This window comes from Moschus berezovskii, chromosome 28 (assembly GCF_049115385.1).
Source record: "Moschus berezovskii isolate FMDL1 chromosome 28, NW_MosBer_1.0, whole genome shotgun sequence".
Taxonomy (NCBI): Eukaryota; Metazoa; Chordata; class Mammalia; order Artiodactyla; family Moschidae; genus Moschus; species Moschus berezovskii.
In genome coordinates this window covers 25,452,843-25,476,170 of record NC_142487.1, presented here as the reverse complement: position 1 = coordinate 25,476,170, position 23,328 = coordinate 25,452,843, and the positions used below count along the sequence as shown (strand labels likewise).

Sequence of the window (23,328 nt, the reverse complement as noted above, 5' to 3'; positions counted from 1 at the left end):
GACCCAAGGTCCAACCTGTCTTGTTTGTTCTGAGCTGGTGTTGGGGCAGCAGGCTTGGGGGGCATTTGTGACTGACAGCAGGAGAAGCTTCAGCAGAGGTATGAATAGGGAACCAGGTGAGGCCTCCCCTGGTCAAGGAAGGCTTCCTGGAGGTGAGGACATCTATGCTGAGTCCTGAGTAAAGGTGAGTGGCAAGTTGACCCCTCCCCACCCCCACCCCTGCCGTGGTCTCAGGGGCAGGGTGTGCCAGGGCGAGGCAGCGGGAAGAAGGGCTCCCAGGGGCTGAGAGTTCAGGAAGCCTCGAGCCATTTTGGAGCTCAGTGATGGGTGGGGCGGTGGCCATGCTGAAGAGTTTGAACACTTTGCTGAGGGCGCTGGGGAGCCCAGCCAGCAATTGAAGCTGAAAACAGCGGGCTCCTCCCCCTGCTGCTGCTCCGTTGCTGTTTGCTCCTCTCAGTCCCGTCTCCATCCGTGCAGGAGACTGCCCTGCCCTGGGATCTGATTCCACCTGCTTCCCCTGGTGGCTCAGGCCCGTGTGACCGGGCTGTATCTTCCTCTCCGACTGAGATGGCTGCGTGCAGCTTGCAGCCTTAGTCGCGTGTTTGTTTTGGAATAGAATGCAGCAGGTATTTGTGCGTGTGTGTGGACTCATTCAAGGGTACTGTGAGGAGTCACTCATTGTTGAATGTAGGTGTGTTTCTTCCCCATGACTGCATAGGTTTCCATCTTTTCCTGTCTTCTCCTCTCTTGATTTATTCCCATTCACCATCCTATTGCCTTTCGGGATAAGATTTTTTTTTATTGACTTTTTTTTTTTGGCAGCATCACATGGCTTGAGGAATCTAATTTCCCCAACCAGGGATTGAACCTGGGCCCTTGGCAGCAAAAACTTGGGAGTCCTAACCACTGAACTGCCAGGGAATTCCCTTGAATAATATTTTCAAAAATATTCAACATAATGGCATCCTGACCATAAGAAAATCGAGCAACTTACATATATTGATTTAAAACTATTTATTATTTAATTAACCTATTATAAACATATTTACTGTCATCCTATAAAGGGAAAGAATTGAATTACAAATGATTTTTTTCCCCCAAAGGTAATAGTATTGCTCAAAGGGTTGCGCCATTGCACACGGTATTGATCAAAGGGCACAGAATAGAAATGAGCTCTCCTACCCTGCCTTCTCTGTGTCTGCTGTTGCCCGTTTCTCCTGTGTCCTTCTGGGGATATACACACACCACTGTTTGCAAAGAATACTTATAAACACGAGACCTTGCGCAGCCATAGACACATATACACATAGTCACGCCTGTGCAAGTATGTGTGCACGCCTGCATCCCTACTGTGCGCTCATTCTGTGTGTTACATGCCTGCGCGGTCAGGGTGATTTGACGATCTCCCCGTCATGATGTACATATAAAGCTACCTCGTTCCTGTTTGTGGACCACATGGACTTTCATCGTGTGGCTATTTAACCAGCTGCTCATAGTGGTATTTAGGCTGTTTCTAATCTCCCTGATAAACAGGGCTGCACTGAATAGCCCTGAGATATGTTATTTCTTTATCCAAGAGTGTACACACACTCAGTGAACAGGCCTGTGTTGCAGTTTGATAGATGTGGCCAACTTGTTCTCTGCAGAGACCACCTAAGAGGGCCTGTTTATTTTGCCTCTGTGGGATGAAAATGGGTACCTCACTGAAGACTTGTCCTTGTTTTTTGATGAACTTGGGTATCTTTTCATATTTTTAAGAGCCATTGAATTTCTCTCTGTAAGAATGGTCTATTTGTCCTTTACCCATTTCCCTCTTGGGTTGTTTTTTGTTTCTTTGTTTTTTGATGCTAAACTTTCGATCATTTAAGTCTGCTGGTTCACTGGAGCCTGTGCCAATATAGCTTTTTGGTTGCAGAGTTGTCCATAATCAAGAGTTCAGAATGAGGGATCAGGTAGAACTGACTTTCTCTACCAAATGGTGATGATCAAAGGACTTGGTGACCATGAGAACACCCAGCATCATGTGGCCATACTTACATATATTAAATACATGTTTTCCAGGTGATTTTGAGCTGGTGGCTGATGGTAAATGCATTGATGGTTTTATTAGGCACAACCCTTGTGAATTAATTTCCTTCTTGCTTTTAACCAAAGGGTCATCAGGTGAGGGTGAATTTTTGTTGGTTAGTATATTGCTTCTCTTTTCTTGGTCAATATTTCCATTCTAGAAAATGGTACACGATTTCTTCTTTTTCTATAAATTAGCCTTGGGGTCCAAGTGTCCAGTAAGGTTCTCCGTTTTAACTGGGTACTTAGTAAATGTTTGATCCAAAACGTAAATATTTCCAAGTGCTATTTTGCCACCTTTCTTAAAGGCATGTGCTTAACACAACACTTCTCAAACGATATTATTAGGTGTTCTGTGATATTTTTTGAAAATGTGCCTCTGGTCACATTAATTTTGAAAAGATTGAGTTAAATAAAATTAAATAAATTCTTTACTATAGGACTTCTCAGAGACTTTAATATACCAGTGGGTCCATTGAATGTCCAAGAGGAGGATGTAGGATACTGTGTTTCACAAATGTATTTGACCACAGAAACCATCTTCACTTTATGGTCTCTCATTGAACTACTCCTCAAGCAATTAGCATGAAACTCAGGGAAGTATCAGGAAAAGGAATCTGTTTCTTTGCTGACTGAAATTAGGACAAATTTGTCTGAATTAGGCCAAATGAGGAACCCTGTTAGAAATAGTTATTTTGATTACTTGACAGCAATCCGATTTCTGAAATTAACTACAGATGCTGCCGTAGTTGAGCTCAGGGTGCAGCAGACGAAGTCACCAGTTACTTTCTCCAGCTCTCCAAGGTGTTATTCACAGTGTAAAATAAGAGACCAAGGTCTTTTGTGATAGACCTCCACTGCCCTACTTGAGGTCAGATATCACCTTCAATCTGAAGCATCCCAATCGAACTGGGCTGGAGGCGAGGGCGTCGTGTGGAGACAGAGGAACTCTTGGCTGGAGGACTCAATTATGAAGCAAATTGAAGGAGCCACAAGGGGGGCAAAGAATGCAGGGCATCAAGAGGGAGGCTTATTCTTTCCACGTGAGCGTTTCTGACTTTGGTTTCTATCCCTTCTCATTGGCCATTTCTCCCTTTTTAAGGAATCTTAATTATTTTTCTTTTCAACCTTCCTGAAAGTTCAAACAGCAGTTCTCAGAGGTGTTCCAGAACACTGGGGACCAGGGATATGTCACGAGTCATCTGAGAGCCAAATGAAACCGCTAACAATTTGCAGATTACCATAAAATAGAATGAGGAGGGCGTGGCAGCCCACTCCAGTCTTCCTGCCTGGAGAATCCCACGGACAGAGGAGGGTGGCGGGCACAGTCCATGGGGTCGCAGGGTCGGACATGACTGAAGCGACGGCACACACACGCACATTTTATAAACCAAGTCAATGAGTGTGAAGAAATAATTTAACTTAATTTAGCTGTGACCTTGTGGGGGCTCTGGGGTTCTTGTTCAGGCCATGTTTACATGAGGATTTCTCTTTTAGAATCAAATGTTCTATGAACAGTGGTCAGTTTATAACATGGTCATTGGTTTGCTGAGGCTGCCCTAACAAATTACCGCAAACTGGGTGACTTGAACGCAGAAGTGTTATGTCACAGTCCTGGAGGGCTGGAAGTCTGGGATCGGTGTGTGGTGGGGTGTTGATTCCTTCTTAGGGCTGAGAGGGAAGGGTATGTTCCAGGCCTTTCTCCTTGGCTGGACTGTCTTCCCTCCATGGGTATCTCTGTGGCCTGTTTTCCTTTTATTATAAGGACAACAGTCATGTTGGATTAGGGTCCTCTCTAATGACCCCACTTTAACTTGCATCGGAGTGACTCTTGTTTCCAAATAAGGTCATACTCTGAGGTACGGAATGGGGTTAGAGCTTTAATGTGTGACTCTAGGAAAGACATAATTCAACCCATAGCAACAGGCTAATTTTCTCTTTCTTTTTTAAAGACTGTACGTGGCAAGTCAAAGCCAATGATCGACGCTTCCACGAACAACCTCAGTTTATGAACACAGTATTCTTTTGCATTAAGGAGAGCAAATATGCGGTAAGTTGATTTTAATTAGTTAGCTTTATTAAAAGTCAGGTTTTTTTCCCCAATAGCCATGATGCTTACTTGCTTTATGTGACACCTGCCTTCCAGGTAACCCCTGGCCTGGGGCCATTGACAGTCATTGTTAGTTCTCTAGAATGTCATTTTTTAAATCGAAGTATAGTTGATTGATGGCAACCCACTCCAGTGTTCTTGCCTGGAGAATCCCAGGGACGGGGGAGCCTGGTGGGCTGCTGTCTATGGGGTCGCACAGAGTCGGACATGACTGAAGCGACTTAGCAGCTTAGCAGCATAGTTGATTTACAGTGTTGTATCGTTGTCTGCTGTACAGCAAAGTGATTCAGTTTATATATATTTCTTTAAAAAGTTATTTTCCATCCTGGTTTATCCCAGGACATTGAATAAGACTTCATTGTTTATCCATCCTATATATAACAGTTTTTATCTGCTAGCTCCAGACTCCCAGTCCATTCTCCTTGGCAGTCACAAATCTGTTCTCTAGTCTGTGAGTCTGTTTCTAGTTCACAGATAAGTCCATTTGTGTCTTATTTTAGATTTCCTAGAATGTCCTTTTTTCTCATTGCATGATAATGAACTACCTTAAGGGTGTATGGGGCAGTGTGAAACAAAACAAAGTTGATTGAAATTTTCCCTCTGAATATACAAAGCTCTTTTTAAAAAATTGTATAAAAGAGCAAACAGTAATGTCACAGATGCCTCGCTTTTTGACAGTAATAAGAATTTGAAAGGAATCTTGGTAACTTATCTCTCCATCCTTGGCCTGTGATGGATTCAGAGACTTTGAAGATATTTTCGCCCCCCAAATGCTTATTACCATTGAAATATAGAACATGAGCTAAGTCTGGGCTGAAATGTTGTCTGTTAGATTCCTGGGACTGCTCCACAGAATACCACTAACTGGGTGCCATAAGACAACAGAAATTTATTCTCTTACAATTTGAAAAGGCCCGAAGTCTAAAATCAAGGTGTTAGTGGGCTGATTCCTTCCGGGGGATCCGCGGGAGAGACTACTGCAGACTTCTTGGTTTCTGGCTCACAGCCCTTGGCAGTCCTTAGCTTCACACCACTCCAGCCTCTGTCTCCCTGTACGCTTCTCTGTCTGTGCCATCTTCCTCTACAAAGGTCAGCAGGCCTAACCTCTGGATTAGGCCTTAATCCAGCGTGACCTCACTGCAACTTGATCACCTCAGCAAAGACCATATTGCTAATATTTGGTTGGCCAAAAAGTTCGTTTGGGTTTTTCTGTCCCATCTGATGGAAAACCCGAACTAACTTTTTGGCCAACCCAGTAAGATGACCATCGCAGGTCACAGGGCCAGAACTTGAGTGTGTCTTTGGGGGGCACACATCAGCCCACACCTGTGTCTTTCACTCTTACACACCCTCCGTTGCTCTCATAAGAATGTTCCTTTCCCACCCATGCTGACATCTCTCATTGTCTCCTCATCTTTGCCCTGTTTTCTAAGAGGCTCTAAGAGATCAAGGAACCCAACAGCAGGATCTGTTTGGTCACAGTGAGAGTTGCCAAAGAGACCTTTGAGGTGAAATCTCTGTGTCTTGTGACTCTCTCTGACATAAGCCTCCAAGGCGTCATTTCAAGGCCCGGTTAGAAGTAAAAACTTAAAGAAAATCTCAGTATCTTTCAAACAAATTATAGCCTTGTGTGCCTGTAGGCCACAGGGCTGATTTTTGTGTCTGGGCTTCCCGGGTAGTTCAGCTGGTAAAGAATCTGCCTGCAGTGCAGGAGACCCCGGATTAGATTCCTGGGTCAGAAAGATCCCCTGGAGAAGGGATAGGCTACCCACTCCAGTATTCTTGGGCTTCCCTGGTGGCTCAGCTGGTAAAGAATCTGCCTGCAATGTAGGAGGCCTGGATTCAGTCCCTGGGTTGGGAAGATCCCCTGGAGGAGAGTGTGGCAACCCACTCCAGTATTCTGGCCTGGAGAATCCCATGGACTGTATAGTCCGCGGGGTCACAAAGAGTCAGACTTTCACTTTCACTTCATACATTGTGTATTGTGCTAAGTGTGGGACCGTTGAGAATGAGTTTCTCATTTTTTCCAACAGAATAATGCAATTAAAACATACAAGTACAATGCGTTGACCTTTCTACCGATGAATTTGTTTGAGCAGTTTAAGAGAGCAGCCAATTTCTATTTCCTGGTCCTTCTCATCTTACAGGTAATAATACCCTCTGATATCTTAAATCTGTTTTGAGTTATGATGACTCAGTAACATTCAGGTTGTTAATGTTTAAATTGTATATAAAATACAAACAATCTTGAAAGTTTTCCATATGGTCATCTGGGTTCTAGATGTAAGAGAATGTGATTAATACCCAGAATCAGTTCATGAACAGTGTTACATGAACACTGAACCTGAGCAAAGGCGAATGTTATTTTAATTCTGTATTTTAAAAAGTTCAGTTTCATACTGATGTCAGAGTTAAAACATACTGATGTCATTGTTAAAACTGGTTTTCCTGAAGTGAGTCAAGTTCAAATGTTCACTTTATGAAACAGTTGTACCTTAAAATTAAATCTATTTTTTATGCTTGGCTTTTATTTTTATTTAGTTGCCAAAAGATTTTTATTAGAATTTTGGTTACAATTCTCATAATTATTTTTCTGACCTGGTCTTACACTGGAAAGGTTTTCCCCCTACTTGGGGCAAGAAGTCCACTTAATCTGGAGAGCATTACTTTTATCTGTCTAGGAACTGTTTTACGATCAAAGAAACTATATACCCTCTAGTTGCCACTCAGAGTTTCCACCTTTAGCACTTGATGTGCTGGTTACAAAGGATGGCATCTCCACTTGGTTTCATCAGATTCTTTATGTCAAGTGTTTGATTTGGAAAATAGTCTCACCTGCTGGGATTCGCCCAGGGTAGTTTTGTGAAAGTGTAACCTGTGTGTCTGAGTGGAGATGGCGGATGCGTGGGTAGAGGGAAGACTCAGGAGGGAGAACTAGACCCTCAACAGGTTTAGTGGAATTTGAGACCTGCTGACTTGATTATAAGGGGTGGTCTTATCGAGCGGGGCCTTAGAGACAGGCTCGTGCAGCAAGAAACACTGCCAAGTTTACAGTTATGCTGCATGACAAGGGGGCCACTTTCCCTTCCTTCCTTCTGGAAGGAAAAGGGGCGTTCTACCTGATTATAGTCATAGGAACGTGGGAAATGAACTTCTTCCCCCCATCTCCCCACACCTTGATTATCTTTCCTGAAGGCACAGAGATCCAGGTGAGGATTCTGTTAACAGCTTTAGCCCTTTGCTTGCACTGTTTCTCCACGTAATTCTTGTAGTCTGCGAGATTAAGTATTAGGTTGGCCGAAAAGCTCATGGGTTTTTCTGTAACGTCTGTCTCTGTCTCTAGGCTCTGTTCCAGGAAGCCAGAAGCTAGAGAGAGAGGCAGGAGAAGGATTAGCTGGATCTTTCCATGCCTGCTGTGCAGGATGCCAGCTGGATGATGGTGGAGATTAGACTTAACATTAGTGGTTGCCTGTAGCTCTGCTGTGTCTTCCTGGGCACACATGTCTGCCATTTTTTAATCTCTTTCAGGCAATCCCTCAAATCTCGACCCTGGCATGGTACACCACGCTGGTGCCCTTGCTTGTGGTGCTGGGCATCACGGCCATCAAAGACCTTGTGGATGACGTGGTAAGGATTTCTCATGCAACCGCCTCCTCACCCCCACAAGCATATTTTCTAGTGCCATTCATACTCGCCATTTTGAGATGATTAAAATAACCTTTCCCTATCCTTCCTCTCAAGGCGCGCCATAAAATGGACAAGGAAATCAACAATAGGACGTGTGAAGTCATTAAGGATGGCAGGTACCGTGCCTTTCTGAACATGTGACTTTTCATCCAAGGATGTAATATACAAACACATCTAGAAGCAACCTTAGAGATAACTAGTTGAACTTGGAAGTCTAATGGCGCATGAACCTCTTCCTTGTAAAGGCCTCTCTCCACTTCCCAAGACAAGGCTATGCCCAGGTTGGCGTCCAGGCAGTTGCCTACTGGGGTCAGTGTCCTCAGTTCTCCTGGGTTTCCTTCAGCCTGGAGTGTGTTATTCCATCTCTGCTCTCCCCCAGTGATTTGCCCAAATGTCCTGAAACCCTTCATGAATCCTCAGCTACAGTGGTCTCTCCTTTCGCAGGGCTTTCAGAGCATTTTTTTTTTTTTAATTTTTCTTGTTATGAGCTGAGTTTTATTAGAATTAGTTGTGTTGAAATCTCATCATCTGCAGTTACCTCTGAGGTCTGCCCATACTATATTTAAAATTTTTTTTAATGTTCATTTGTTAGACAGTCAAATGGGTGTTTCCGGGAGAATTTAATACCAAAGGAAGCAATCTTTTTATTTTATCAATATCCTTATGAGATTTATTAGGACAGTGATACACTCATTAAAAAGATAAGTTTAAACACTAGAGAGGGGACAAGTGGGGACTTCCCTGGTATTCCTGTGGCTAAGACTCTGGGCTCCTAATGCAGGGGACCCAGGTTCGAACCCTGGCTGGGGAAACAGATCCCAGATGCCGCAACTAAGAGTCTGCATGCCACAACTAAAGATCCTGCATGCTGCAAGAAAAATCAAAGATCCCGAGTGCTGCAACTAAGCCCCAATGCAGCCAGATATGTACAAAACCCAAAATATCATGACATTCCAGATGGCTGTGTGGGATCCATAACGCTTCCCTCTCCTGGGATCAGCAGGCGATGGATAACTGAGGGGAAGGAAGCAGAAGGGCTGGGAGCACAGGACATGAGCAAAAGCACAGGGTGGCACGTGTCTCCTTCCTGCACGTTTAGGGAGCCCCCACTGATCCCCAGTCATGCAACGCAGAATGGAAAGGAACTCACCAAAGTTAGTGCCGCCTTTGTTTCCTCCTGCAGAGGAGAAAACGATCCTCATGACCTCTTAATCATCAGCCCGACCTTCCGCTGACCTTCCCCTGGGATATATACATGTTTTCCCAGAATTTTTGGCTCCCAGACAACTTAATCCACATCCCCTGCCAGTAACTTGAAGAGTGTCACTGAACTATCATTCTTTTCTACATTCAGGTTCAAAGTTGCCAAGTGGAAAGACATTCAAGTCGGAGATGTCATTCGCCTGAAAAAAAATGACTTCATCCCAGTAAGTGGGCTCAAGCTCTGCCGTCTCATCCCTTACCCTTCCATCTGACCTGGCATTCGGTTCTGCCTCAGGTGTGGGGGTCTCTGTGTTACTCGTGTGTTTTGCGTCAAACAGGCCGACATCCTGCTGCTGTCGAGCTCCGAGCCCAACAGCCTCTGCTACGTGGAGACGGCCGAACTGGATGGGTGAGCGGGTCTTAGGCGGGTGGGTTGGGGAGCTCAGCTGTGCAAGGCTGACCCTTGTGACGTGAAGCTGGTGCGCTGGGACAGGAAGCCCTGAGGTCCAGCCTTACCTCTGCCTGCTGGATGGCCAGCAACCTCTCCTTGTCGGAGACCAGCCTCTCGTTGTCTTTGCCTTTTTCCCTAGTGAGTATCTGGTAGGACAAGCAAGAAGACGGCAGTGGTCCGCCTCCCTAGTAGACCAACTTCTTTGCCTTATTCTGTATTTGCACACCTATCTTTCAGGGAAAGTAAAGCTCTGATTACAGAATGCATGCCTGAGCCCTTTACCAGCTGCTGAGCACTGTCAGACTGACAAATGGCTGCTAGTAACTATTTCGGGGGAAAAAAATAGATTTTTAAAGTCTTTGCCAGTAGACAGTCTCCTCCCTTGGTTTTTGTTACTATGCTACCACTTGAAAGGATTTTTTTTTTACCATTTTGACCAGTTTTCAGTACATTTATGGAATACTTACTAGGTTGCATTAGCTTTACATGGTAGGTCATTTAATCTTTTTTTTTTTATTAAAAAAAATCAGTATTATTTATTATTATTGGGCTGCACTGGGTCTTAGTTGCAGCATGTAAGATCCAGTTCCCCAACCAGGGACCAAACCCAGGCTGCCTGCATTAAAGACGTGGAGTCTCAGCCACTGGACCACCAGGGAAGTTCCTCATTTAATCTTTTCAGCAACCCTATGAGATGTGTGTTATCACCTTGATGTAATCCGTGAGGAAACTGAGGCCCTGGAGGTGAGGTAGACCGCCCAAGATCACACAGTGCGTGGCAGAGTTGGGGCGCTGCTCCCCTCTGCACACTCCCAGGCCGCTGCCTGTGTTCCTATCTTGGCGTCAGCCCCTTTCTCACACCCACGATGAGCGTAAGCTTCTATGGAGACTGAGATCATCCGAGTAAAAGCGAGATCTTTCTTTGATCTATAAGTTAGTCGGTTGATCGTTCAACCTAAACTGTAAAACAGCTCTTATTCCCACAAGTGAGAGATCCTGAAGTTTTTAAAAGATAGAAACTCCTAGCGTGCCCTGTCGGAGCAAAAAAGAATGGAAAGTTGAGAACTGCTGGTCCACTTCTTAGTAGATGGGAATCCTTAGTCGGTCTTCGTGGGGCTTGAAATAAGTGACTCACCGCAGGAAGCGTGGCTTGTTCCCCAGAGTGCATGTGCCCAGCCTGGCCCTGGGGGTCCTCTTGCCCGTGTTTTGCCTTCCACTGTGTGTGTGGGGGGGAACATGCTCAGTGCTGGGGGTAAGGTGACCACTGCCTTCCTTAGATAGAATCCAGCTTTCAAAGGATCTGGTTATTCACTCTGGGCAATATTAAGTTGATAGAGTCTTGACCCTTTCTGTAACAAATATGTATCCTAGAATTAAATCTTCAGTTCAATTCAGTCGCTCAGTCGTGTCCTACTCTCCGCGACCCCATGAATCACAGCACGCCAGGCTTCCTGTCCATCACCAACTCCCAGAGTTCACTCAAACTCATGTCCATCGAGTCGGTGATGCCATCCAGCCATCTCATCCTCTGTCTTCCCCTTCTCCTCCCGCCCCCAATCCTTCCCAGCATCAGAGACTTTTGCAGTGAGTCAACTCTTTGCATGAGGTGGCCAAAGTATTGGAGTTTCAGCTTTAGCATCAGTCCTTCCAATGAACACCCAGGATCGATCTCCTTTAAAATGGGCTGGTTGGATCTCCTTGCAGTCCAAGGGACTCTGAAGAGTCCTCTCCAGCACCACAGTTCAAAAGCATCAATTCTTCGGCGATTGGTCTTCTTCACAGTCCAAGTCTCACATCCATACATGACCATGGGAAAAGCCATAGCCTTGACTAGATGGACCTTTGTTGGCAAAGTAATGTCTCTGCTTTTTAATATTCTATCTAGGCTGGTCATAACTTTCCTTCCAAGGAGTAAGCATCTTTTAATTTCATGGCTGCAATCAGCATCTGCAGTGATTTTGGAGTCCAAAAAAAGTCTGACACTGTTTCCACTGTTTCCCCATCAATTTCCCATGAAGTGATGCCATGATCTTTGTGTTCTGAATGTTGAGCTTCATGCCAACCTTTTCACTCTCCTCTTTCACTTTCATCAAGAGGCTTTTTAGTTCCTCTTCACTTTCTGCCAGAAGGGTGGTGTCATCTGCATATCTGAGGTTATTGATATTTCTCCTGGCAATCTTGATTCCAGCTTGTGCTTCTTCCAGCCCAGCGTTCCTCATGATGTACTCTGCATATAAGTTAAATAAGCAAGGTGACAATATACAACCTTGACGTATTCCTTTTCCTATTTGGAACCAGTCTGTTGTTCCATGTCCAGTTCTAACTGTGGCTTCCTGACCTGCATACAGGTTTCTCAAGAGGCAGGTCAGGTGGTCTGGGATTCCCATCTCTTTCAGAATGTTCCACAGTTTATTGTGATCGACACAGTCAAAGGCTTTGGCATAGTCAATGAAGCAGAAATAGATGTTTTTCTGGAACTCTCTTGCTTTCTCCATGATCCAGCGGATGTTGGCAATTTGATCTCTGGTGCCTCTGCCTTTTCTAAAACCTGCTTGAACATCTGGGAGTTCACGGTTCACATATTGCTGAAGCCTGGCTTGGAGAATTTTGAGCATGACTTTACTAGCGTGTGAGATGAGTGCAATTGTGCGGTAGTTTGAGCATTCTTTGGCATTGATTTTCTTTGGGATTGGAATGAAGACTGACCTTTTCCAGTCCTGTGGCCACTGCTGAGTTTTCCAAATTTGCTGGCATATTAGTGTGATTAAATGTTAGAAAGTTTTAAATAGCAGTTTGGTAGTCCTGGCTGGTGGTAAGAATTAAGTTAGTAAGGAGAGAGACAGGAAGCTTCTGGGTGCCTCGGGCCTACCCAGGTTGCCTCATAGTAACGAACAGTAAAAGGAGGCCAACGTTTCCTGGGTTAGGAGTTTTTCTCTGGTTCAGGGGATAACTTCATCCAAAGCTGAAGTTCCAAGGAGAACAGAGAGTTTGAAAACAGAAAAGGCTGATTATTTAGCTTTCACTTCCTAGTATACCTAATGTTACTTCGTACAGTCTTCTTTGTATTCCTTTTCCAACTCTGAAATTTGCTCATGTAATTCTTTTTTCCTTTCCCTTTAGAGAAACCAACTTAAAGTTCAAAATGGCACTTGAAGTCACACACCAATATCTCCAAGAAGAAAATTCATTGGCAACATTTGATGGTTTGTGCCAATACGCCTTTTTGTTGTTGTTTAGTCAGTAAGCTGTGTCCAGCCCTCTGCAACCCCGTGGATTGTAGCCCACCAGGCTCCCCTGTCCATGCAATTCTCTAGGCAACAATACGGGCATGGGTTGCCGTTTCCTTCTCCAGGGGATTTTCCCGACCCAGGGTCAAGCCTGCATCTCCTACACTGGCAGGGAGCTTCTTTACCACTAAGCCCTAACCAGGAGCTTCTCTACCAGGAAAGCCCTAACATGTCTGACTTTGTATTAAATTTTCGTTGCTTGGTTCAGTCTGTATATTAATTAAAACCAGAAAATCTTTCATATGTGAGTACTTATGTGAATCATATCTCTTCTAAAAGGTTTTATTGAATGTGAGGAACCGAATAACCGACTGGACAAGTTTACAGGAACACTATTTTGGAAAAACACAAGTTTTCCTTTGGATGCTGATAAAATTTTATTACGTGGTTGTGTCATTAGGAACACCGATTTCTGCCATGGATTGGTCATTTTTGCAGGTACTGTTGAAGTCTCTTGGGAAATTGATCTGTAGGCTCATTAAAGATGAAAATGAGGAAATTGATTATCCTTTCTCTATTGAAACCCAAGAGAGTTATTTTATTGACATGCTAGTGAATTGATTTTCCCAATTGTTGATCAGATTGAATTTTCCATTTCTAGGTGCTGACTCTAAAATAATGAAGAATAGTGGGAAAACCAGATTTAAAAGAACTAAAATTGATTACTTGATGAACTACATGGTTTATACGGTATTTATTTTCTGTTTTGGTAGATTGCTATCTTTTGTTCTAGTTTTCTTGTATGTTTTTCTAATGCAAAGAAATTTTACCTCTGTGGGCCAAGTAGAAAAATTCACAAGGTGGGGGAGAAGAGATTCCCTCACCTTTTCTCAGAAATGCCACATTTCTAATAGGAGACTCTCTCTGGGGATGCGAATCCCAGTTGTAGGGTACCCTAAGTTGATATCTGAGTTGATTACCCTATAGAGTCATCAGTTGGGAAACTAGGGAGTCTTAGATAAGTTCCTAGGACTATGCCCCTGAAGTCAATGTAGGATTGATTTTACTGCTGTTAATTTCCCATAGGGATAGTTCTCTTAAAAGCAAACCTTTATCCCCCAAAATATACTGTGTAAGTCCAAATATAAGGCAAGTTTAGGTGCAAGGTGCGTCAAAGACCTATCTCCAAGACCACTCCCAGTACTGATGATTCATGAGGAAGACTTGAATTCAGTCTATAATTGTTCTCATAGTTAGGACTTACTATGATAAGTATCGCTTATTACAAAGCAAGATAGCAAAGGAAGAAGGTTCATGGGGCAAAGTGCAGAGAAAACCAGGGATGAACTTCCAAAAGTCCTCTCTCAGTGGGTTCACTCACAACAGACTCACTGAATCCTCCCAGCGACAATCTGTGTCAGCCCATGTGAAATGTTGACTCTCCAGGAACGTTCATGAGAGACTCATTGCCTGGGTTTTATTGGGGTCTGGGCATGTAGGCACTGTCTGCCTGGTGTGTACCAAAATTCCAGACTCCCTAAAGGGATCTGGGTAGTCAGTATAAACCATAATGTTTTACACAAACAGTTGGGCACAATGAGTCATTCTTATCAGAGAATAAGAAATAAGGAACCAGGAAGCCCTTCCAAAACCCGTTTCCTGTTGCCAGCCAATGGCCCACTGTGTAAACAGGCCTCTAAGGATGGCAGTCTTAAACCTGCTGTGTCCTCTCTTCTGCACATAAAGTGGCCCTAAATATTAGACAGTCCTCCAACTTGCCAGTAAGGGTTTTTTTTCAAGTAGTTTTGATGTGTTCCCGAGAGAGGTGACGTCCCTGTCCCTCTACTCCAGCATCTTATCTGATCCAGTTTAATTTGAACACAAAACATTTTAGGGACTTATAATACTTCCAATACTTTGTATGGTCAAAAGCATATAATAGTAATGTGTTAATTTAAGAAAAAATTCTTTTTTGCCTGCTCTCACATTTCATGAAATCTTCATTTAAACTTTTCTGGAGCATCTTCCATGTCACTGTCTTGCTTATGGCTGGAGCCCTCACAAGGAGTTTGTCATCTCTCCTCTGTGCCAAGTTCTTTTGAAATACAGCACTTTTGGAATCTGTGTCCAGAAATTTAAATTTGCCTTGGAAATTTTCTTCCTCCTCACAGATACCCAGTGTTTGCAGTTAACTTAAATACCCAAATAGCCTTAGGGCTGTTAACTTTTTTATTCATTCCTTAGGTATATACTCAGTTTTCACAATAGAATACTTATACTCGCTTCTTAAAGGATCTTAAATGTTAAGTGATCGTTAAACCTTCAGGAATAATTACCCAGATTTGCATAAAATTTCCTTGCCTTATTTTTTTTTTAATCATTTCCATTGAACATTTGCTATAAGTATCCCAATTTTGCTTTCTTTGAAATTGTTCATGCTAAAGTAAGGTTATCTTCCCCAAACATTATATTATTGCTGAAAGGAAAAGTTATTGAGATAATGTTCCATGTTATGAGAATGTTTAAGGATTTGAATATAAAACAGCACCTTCTCTTCTGAAAGATAATTTTAGGAATAAAACCTAACCTTGTATACGGTAGGTAGGATAAATTAACCACAGAAATAAATAGGCTTTCAAAGCATTCTGTTTATTTATATACCTTTTGGCCTTGCCACATGGGGCATATGGGAGCTTAGTTTCCTGAGCAGGGGTCAAGCCTGTGCCCCCTGCAGTGGAAGCAGAGAGTCGTAACCGCTGGACCATCAGAGAGGCCCCTCAAGGTGTTGTTGTGGCAGTTTTTCTATTTTAAGTGTGTTTGTTGTCGTTCAGCCGCTAAGTTGTGTCCAACTCTTTGCGACTCCATGGACTCTGTCCCCCCCTGTCTCCCAGAGTTTGCTCACATTCATATCCATTGAAGGGGATTCCCTGGTGGCAGGATGTAAAGCATCCATTGAGTCACTGATACCATCTAACCGTTTCATCCTCTGCCGTCCCCTTCTGCTCTTGCTTTCAGTCTTTCCAGCAGCAGCATCTTTTGTGTTGCGTTTACAGCGTACTGAATTATCATGGGCACGTACAGTATTGAGTGCGGTGGATTAGCGTCTATACGGTGCCTGGGGTTGGGAGAGTGTCCGTAGAGCTAACCCGAGCCATCGTGTGTCTTTCAGATCTTTGTTGTCCTCATCTTGCTGTCTGCGGGTCTTGCCATCGGCCATGCTTACTGGGAAGCTCAAGTTGGCAATTTTTCCTGGTACCTCTATGATGGAGAAGACTCTACGCCTTCCTACCGTGGATTCCTAAATTTCTGGGGCTACATCATTGTTCTCAATACCCTGGTGCCCATCTCTCTCTATGTCAGGTAAGACTGTCTTCTCTTCGGCCTTCTGCTTTAAGAGAAGAACTTGGTACACCTTGCCAATTCAGCACCTTCAATTTTAGCAATACTTCTATTAAAGGTTGTAAGGAACAAATTAGAAAAGACTTTTACTTCAGAATTGAGGATGATCCAGGCAAAGGAAGTTAACATTGCATGTCTGCTCTGTGCTAGGCACAGCATCTTGTATCTTGACCTCTTGACAGATAAAGCTACTGGAGTTCAGAGGTCAAACTCCACTCCTGCAGTCACTTTCTTGGCAGGATTCCTTCTGACTGGGTTCCAAAGCTCAAGCTCAAGCATCAGAAAGAGATGGATGAAGATTTAGAATGTCATAGAATAACTTAGTTGGTTTCTGCTTCAGGAGCCAGCCTAACCTCTTTTCTGTGTCTTCTGTATTACTACCTGGTATACCTCCAGCTTGTAAAACTCCCTGGGCTTCCTGAACGCTGCCTTCCACATTTCGCCTCTCAAAATATTCTCTTTCTCATCTCAACCCCAACTGTGATAAAAGAGTAATAGAAGAGGTTCATATGTCTGACAGATGGTCATCACCTTGTTTTCTGATACTTTTTCCTTTTTTCCTTTTTTAATATCAAGTTTCACTGTCTCTGGTCAGTTGAACTTTAAACCACTGGGAGCGAAATTGTGCCTTGAAATATACCCAGCAGCCAGAGTCTGCTCTTGGTTCCAATAAGTAATAGCCCAGAGGCATATAGGACTACATGCACACCTGTAATTAGAAACGTTTGTTTTATTTTAATTTTATTACACGTGCATTTGTTTTAGTTTTAATTTTATTAGCTATAGTTACTATTGCTCTTTCATGTGAAGTAAAGCCCTGGGAAGCCATGTGTTTGCAGTTACTTTAAAAAAAACTGAGATGACTTTTAACTTTATTGGGGAACTATTATACAGACTATTTTGTCCTTATTTGTACATAAGTATTAGGGCTTCTCTGGTGACTCAGATGGTGAAGAATCTGCCTGCAGTGCAGGAGACCTGGTTTCGATCACTGGGTCGAGAAGATCCCCTGGAGAAGGGGAAGGCAACCCACTCCAGTGTTCTTGAATGTAAAAGTGTAGTTGCTCAGTCCTGTCTGACTCTGTGACCCTGTGGACTGTATCCCACCAGGTTCCTCTGTCCATGGAATTCTCTAGACAAGAATATTGGAGTTGCCATTCCCTTCTCCAGGGGATCTTCCCAACCCAGGGATCAAACCTGGGTCTCCCACATTGCAGGCATATTCTTTACCATCTGAGCCACCAGGGAAGCCCCCAGTATTGTTGCCTGGAGAATTCCATGATCAGAGGAGCCTGGCGGGCTACAGTCCATGGGGCCACAAAGAGTTGGACATGACTGAGCGACCGACACTTTCACACATGTATATTATACATAAACCATATATGGAGTTTTAGGTTTTAAAGTCATGTCATGTGATTAATATGATTTTTTTGTTGGTTTGTTTCTCTTGGAAGCGGAGGTCCTCTTGAAGCATAAGTCAGTCAGGTGATTTCAGATAGTATCTCTGTTCTGCTTTTAGCCTCACAGTAGCTTTCTGTCTCATTCAGAATAGACCCGCCGCAGTCACACTGTGCCCACAAGGCCCATGGGACCCACTGCGCTGCCCTGCATGCCCAGTCAGGACCTCCTGCATCTCCACCCACTCCCCAGCCTCCCTCACCTTGAGCCTCCTTGAACGTCTCAGCGGTATCCGCACTTGCCCCAGGGCCTTTGCACTTGCTCTGACCTCTGCCTGGAATATCCTTTCCCCTCCATATCTACATGGCTGCTATTTCATTTCCTTGAGATCTCTGCTCAAAGTTCACCTTACACCCCTGGCTATTCCTGGCCCTGTCTGTCTTAAACATCACTTCCTCTGCCTGTCGGTCTCTACCTGTCTTTATGGTGCGTTGAGTTTCTACAGACGATTCTCACCATCTAATATAGTGTATGTTTACTTGAGGGCAGGGATTTTTGTCTCTTTTGTTTATTGAGGTATCCCCGTACCTAGGATGATGTTTGTAGTACTAGGCACTCACAAAGCATATAAGGGGCAGAGAAGAAGGGAGTTATTTTTCCATCTGTTTAGTTCCATCCTTTACAGACAGCCTTTGCCCACTGAACAGTGGCTGGATGTGTAAGCACCTTCCTTAAAACTGAGATAGATTTAATCAGTTATAGGTTTCAAGTAGGAATGATCCTTTTAGAGTACTGTGTTTTGGACATTCTATAATCTTATAAGAATTTAGGACTGTATACAAAATGAGCTTCTCTGGTGGCTCAGATGGTAAAGAATCGGCCTGCAATTCAGGAGACCAGGGTTTGATCCCCGGGTTGGGAATATCCCCTGGAGACGGAAATGGCAACCCACTCCAGTATTCTTGCCTGGAGAATTAGAGGAGGCTGGTGGGCTTCAGTCCATGGGGTCCCAAAGAGTCGGACACAACTGAGTGACTAACACTTTCACCCACAAAATGGATAAATGACAAGTTTCCTGTACTGTTTAGCACAGGAAACTATATTCCGTATCTTGTAATAACCTCTAATGGAAAAGAATCTGAAAAAGAATACATATATATGTGTACATGTTCCTCAAAAAATGTATATTGCTGAATCACTTTGCTATATTACCAGAAACTAGCACAACACTGTAAATTAACCTACTTCAATTTAAAAAATGTTTTAAAAAAGAATTTACTTTTTAACAGTGTGTGATTACAACTTGTGGGTTATCTGCCAAAAGTCCTTTGTGCTACTTGAGAGCACACAGCGGGGTATACCTAGTGGACTCTCACTCCTTTTGCCTCCAATTGAGGGCAGAGTTGAACACAACTTTCCATCATCCCTGGGTGCAATGGGGACTGAGAGAAGAGAGTAGAAATTGTCCCATGGCGGGGGTACCCCCTGCAGTGTTAGCTACCATGTCACCCGCGTGGGCTGTGTGTTCTGAACAGAGGCTTCCATGGCCGGATGTGCTCAGGAGTTTGTAGGAAATCACCTCGAGAGGACACTTTGACCTTGAAGCTGGAGAAAGATGTGTTTGGTCAGGAGAACCCAGAGACTGGACACAGGGGTCACTGCAGGGCTGGTCTCCCTGTAGATGAGTAGCTTGCTCCTATCGCAAAGTGAGGACAAAATCCATGGCCTGCCGCCCGTATCTGAGAGCTCGATCGAAAGTAATCTTTTATCTTGCTAGTGTGGAGGTGATTCGTCTTGGCCAGAGTTACTTCATCAACTGGGACCTGCAGATGTACTATCCTGAGAAGGACACGCCCGCAAAGGCAAGAACCACCACGCTGAATGAGCAGCTCGGGCAGATCCATTACGTCTTCTCGGACAAGACGGGGACCCTCACGCAGAACGTCATGACCTTTAAGAAGTGCTGCATCAACGGGCAAATTTACGGTGAGCAGAGGCTGTTACTCCGTCTCTGGACGCGTGCGGCTAGAGGCTGCCTCCCTGGAGCGGTCCCCTCCCAGTGCAAAGCTGGCGGGTATTCTGGTGACGTTTCTCAAGCAGCATCACTGGTGCGTTGAGACCACCCATGTGGGGAGGTGAGGAGTCAGAGTTAGGCATATATTCCTCAAAAAGTCAGCTTGCCATGTGATCCAGCAAGTTCGCTCCTGGTTACACACCCAAAAGATCCAAAAGCAGGGGCTTGAACAGGTGTTTGTACATCCATGTCCGCAGTAGCTTTATTCATAATAGGGAAGGTGTAGTAGTAACTTAAAGCGTCCATCAGTGGATGAATGGATAAGGAAAATGTGATGTATATACACAATGGAATATTATAGTCTTGAAAAGGAAGGAGAATGTGACACATTATGACATGGATGAACTTTGAGGATATTATGCTATGTGAAATAAGCCAGACACAAAAGGAAACATATTGTATGATTCCGTTTCTTTGAGGTACTTGGAGAAGTCAAATTCAGAGAGCTAGAAAGTAGAATGGTGATTGCCAGGGTTTAAGGGAAGAAGGGAATGAGGAATCAGTGTTTAATGAAAACAGCATTTCCACTTTCACGGATGAAGGAGCCATCGAGATGGATGGTGGTGAAGACTGCACAGAAGTGTGATTGTACTTAGTGCCACTGAACTGTTCATTTAAAAATAGTTGAGATGAAATTCCCTGGTGGTCCAGTGATTAGGACTCTGTACTTCCACTGCTGGGGGCCTGGATTCGATCCCTTATCAGGGAACTAAGATCCACAAGCCTCGAGGCACGGCCAGAAAACAAACAACGAAATAGTTGAGATGGTAAACTTTGTTTTTCATCACAATTATATTTAAAAAATTGATTTCCATTCTAATATTCTGAAATGTGCTATATACTTATAAAAATAACAAGGCTAGTGCTGCATTCAAAGTGGATGCCCCTAACATTTAAATATTTAGAAACAATATAATTATTTTAAAAGCTATGAGAACATTATAAACTTCCTCTTGGAGGAAACAGTTTGCTGTGAGCCGCAGATTCACAGAATGTCAGTGAGGAAGGCGGGATGCTGAGGGCTTGAGGAAGGGTCTCTGCTGATGGGCTCCAAGATGGGCTGTGAGAACCGTTGATTCAATTTGTTTTGTCCTGTTTGTTCCCAGGAGACCATCGAGACGCTTCTCAGAATAGTCATAGCAAAATAGAGGTGAGTCCTTTCACTGACGAAGTCGTTTGGGGTGTGTATGACTTTCCTGGGCTGTAACCAGCTCCCATAGAATAGGTGCCTTACAGCAATAGGCAAGTATCCCGCATGGCTCTAGAGGCCAGAAGTTTGAATGGAGGGGTCAGCAGATGCACACTCCCTCTGGAATCTCTGGGGCAGAATCTGTCATTGTCTCTTCCAAAGCTGATCGCCGAAGAATCGATGCTTTTGAACTGTGGTGCTGGAGAAGACTCTTGAGAGTCCCTTGTACTGCAAGGAGATCCAACCAGTCCATTCTAAGGGAGATCGATCCTGGGTGTTCATTGGAAGGACTGATGCTAAAGCTGAAACTGCAATACTTTGGCCACCTCATGCGACGAGTTGACTCACTGGAAAAGACTCTGATGCTGGGAAAGGTTGGGGGCGGGAGGAGAAGGGGACGACCGAGGATGAGATGGCTGGATGGCATCACCGACTCTGTGGACATGAGTTTGAGTGAACTCCGGGAGTTGGTGATGGACAGGGAGGCCTGGCGTGCTGTGATTCATGGGGTCGCAGAGAGTCGGACACGACTGAGCGACTGAACTGAACTGAACTGAAGCTCTGGTGCTTGCCTGCAGTCCTGGGCACTTGGCTGGCAGACACATTACTCAGATGTCTGCCTGTGTCATCACATGGCCTTTCTTCTCACTGTGTGTCTGTGTCCAGATTTCCTTCCTTTTATAAAGATACCAGTCATTGGATTGTGTACGTGTGTGCTGTGTGTGTGTGCTCAGTCGCTCAGGCATATCTGACCCTTTGCAACCCTATGAACTGTAGCTCACCAGTCCCCTCTATCCATGCGATTCTCCAAGCAAGAAGACTGTAGTGGGTTGCCATGCCCTCCTCCAGGAGATCTTCCTGACCCAGAGATCAAACCCACATTTCTTGCATTTCCGGCATTGCAGGTGGACTCTTCACCATGGAGCCACTAGATTCTGTTCTGTTTTGTTCAGTCGCTCAGTCGTGTCCGACTCTTTGCGACCCCGTGGACTGTAGCCTACCAGGCTTCTCCATCCATGGGATTCTCCAGGCAAGAATACTGGAGTGGGTTACCATTTCCTTCTCCAGGGGATCTTCCCGACCCAGGGATCGAACCCAGGTCTCCCGCATTGGAGGCAGACGCGTTAACCTCTGAGCCACCAGGGAAGCCCACTAGATTAGGGTCTCTCTAATCCATTTAACCTCATCTTTTTTGTTGTTTTTTGTTTTTTACATTGGGGTATAGTTGATTAATAATGTGTTAGTTTCAGATATACAGCAAAGTCATTCAGTTATTTATATATTCAATTATTTATATATATATAAATTCAGTTATATATATATATATATATACACATGTATCTATTCTTTTTCAAAATCTTTTCCCATTTAGATTATTATAGAGTATTGAGTATAGTTTCTTGAGCTCAGTATAAACTTCCTTTTGATTACATCTGCTGCTGCTGCTAAGTCACTTCAGTCGTGTCAGACTCTGTGTGACCCCATAGACGGAAGCCCACCAGGTTCCTCCTTCCCTGGGATTCTCCAGGCAAGAACACTGGAGTGGGTTGCCATTTCCTTCTCCAATGTGTGAAAGTGAAAAGTGAAAGTGAAGTCGCTCAGTCGTGTCCGACCCTTAGCGACCCCATGGACTGCAGCCTACCAGGCTCCTCCATCCATGGGATTTTCTAGGCAAGAGTACTGGAGTGGCTTGCCATTGCCTTCTCCAGTTGACTACATCTACCAAGACCTTATTTCCAAAGACGGTCCTATTCCCAGGTACCAGGGGTTAGGACTGCAACATATCTTTTTTGAGGGGGACACAATTCAACTCACGCCAGGCTGTGTTGAAACAGATATGAGCCTCTTGACACTTCAGAACATATTAAAATCCTAAGGTGATGTCTGCATGAAGACACAGCTTCTGAGAAAAGTTCCTGTCATTTGTGACGCCCGAGTCTTCTGTTTTAAATGGCCGTTTTTCCTTCTCCGTTTCTTTCAGCCAGTGGATTTCAGCTGGAATGCGTTGGCCGATGGAAAGCTTGCGTTTTACGACCATTACCTCGTTGAGCAGATCCGGTCGGGGAAGGAGCCAGGGGTGCAGCAGTTCTTCTTCCTGCTGGCGCTGTGCCACACGGTCATGGCGGACAGGCTCGACGGTGAGTGTGGCTGTTGCATCTCGGACACCGGAGACCAGTTTTCGGATTTTTGTTTTTAGTTGACAGTGAACTCGTGCTCGGAACTCGAATGCATATGAGAGTTGTGTGAACTAGAGCCGTTTCAGTTAGGTTTCAGTTACTGATACATCTTCATCTTATACCCCAGAGAAGTACCTGGCTTATGTGGCCTCCTCCAGGGAGACTTGCCTTCTAGATCCTGGGTTCTGTTTCCTATAGGTCGGTCTTTGCCATAGACATCCTGCAGAAGGCTTTTCGGATGTAAGGTTGCTTCTTCCTAGTAAATGTCATTGGTCTCTTTACCCAGAAGGCCAGCGGGCAAAGCAATTGGACCGGGTCACCGACTCCTTTCTCCCTGCACCCGGAG

At 44.4% G+C, this 23,328-nt stretch overlaps 1 protein-coding gene across 1 annotated transcript in view; it reads left to right on the top strand.

The window, feature by feature from the left end:
* ATP8B1 (ATPase phospholipid transporting 8B1) overlaps window positions 1–23,328 on the top strand; it is a 113,164-nt gene that overhangs the window by 59,043 nt on the left and 30,793 nt on the right. The window contains exons 3-15 of the mRNA XM_055417434.2: window positions 4,020–4,117; window positions 6,211–6,324; window positions 7,706–7,804; window positions 7,919–7,980; window positions 9,219–9,291; window positions 9,406–9,476; window positions 12,639–12,721; window positions 13,085–13,243; window positions 13,407–13,495; window positions 15,915–16,105; window positions 19,320–19,528; window positions 20,723–20,766; window positions 22,787–22,943. Of these exons, the coding sequence (XP_055273409.1) occupies window positions 4,020–4,117; window positions 6,211–6,324; window positions 7,706–7,804; window positions 7,919–7,980; window positions 9,219–9,291; window positions 9,406–9,476; window positions 12,639–12,721; window positions 13,085–13,243; window positions 13,407–13,495; window positions 15,915–16,105; window positions 19,320–19,528; window positions 20,723–20,766; window positions 22,787–22,943 (1,449 nt within the window). The remainder of the gene's footprint in view (window positions 1–4,019; window positions 4,118–6,210; window positions 6,325–7,705; window positions 7,805–7,918; window positions 7,981–9,218; window positions 9,292–9,405; window positions 9,477–12,638; window positions 12,722–13,084; window positions 13,244–13,406; window positions 13,496–15,914; window positions 16,106–19,319; window positions 19,529–20,722; window positions 20,767–22,786; window positions 22,944–23,328) is intronic.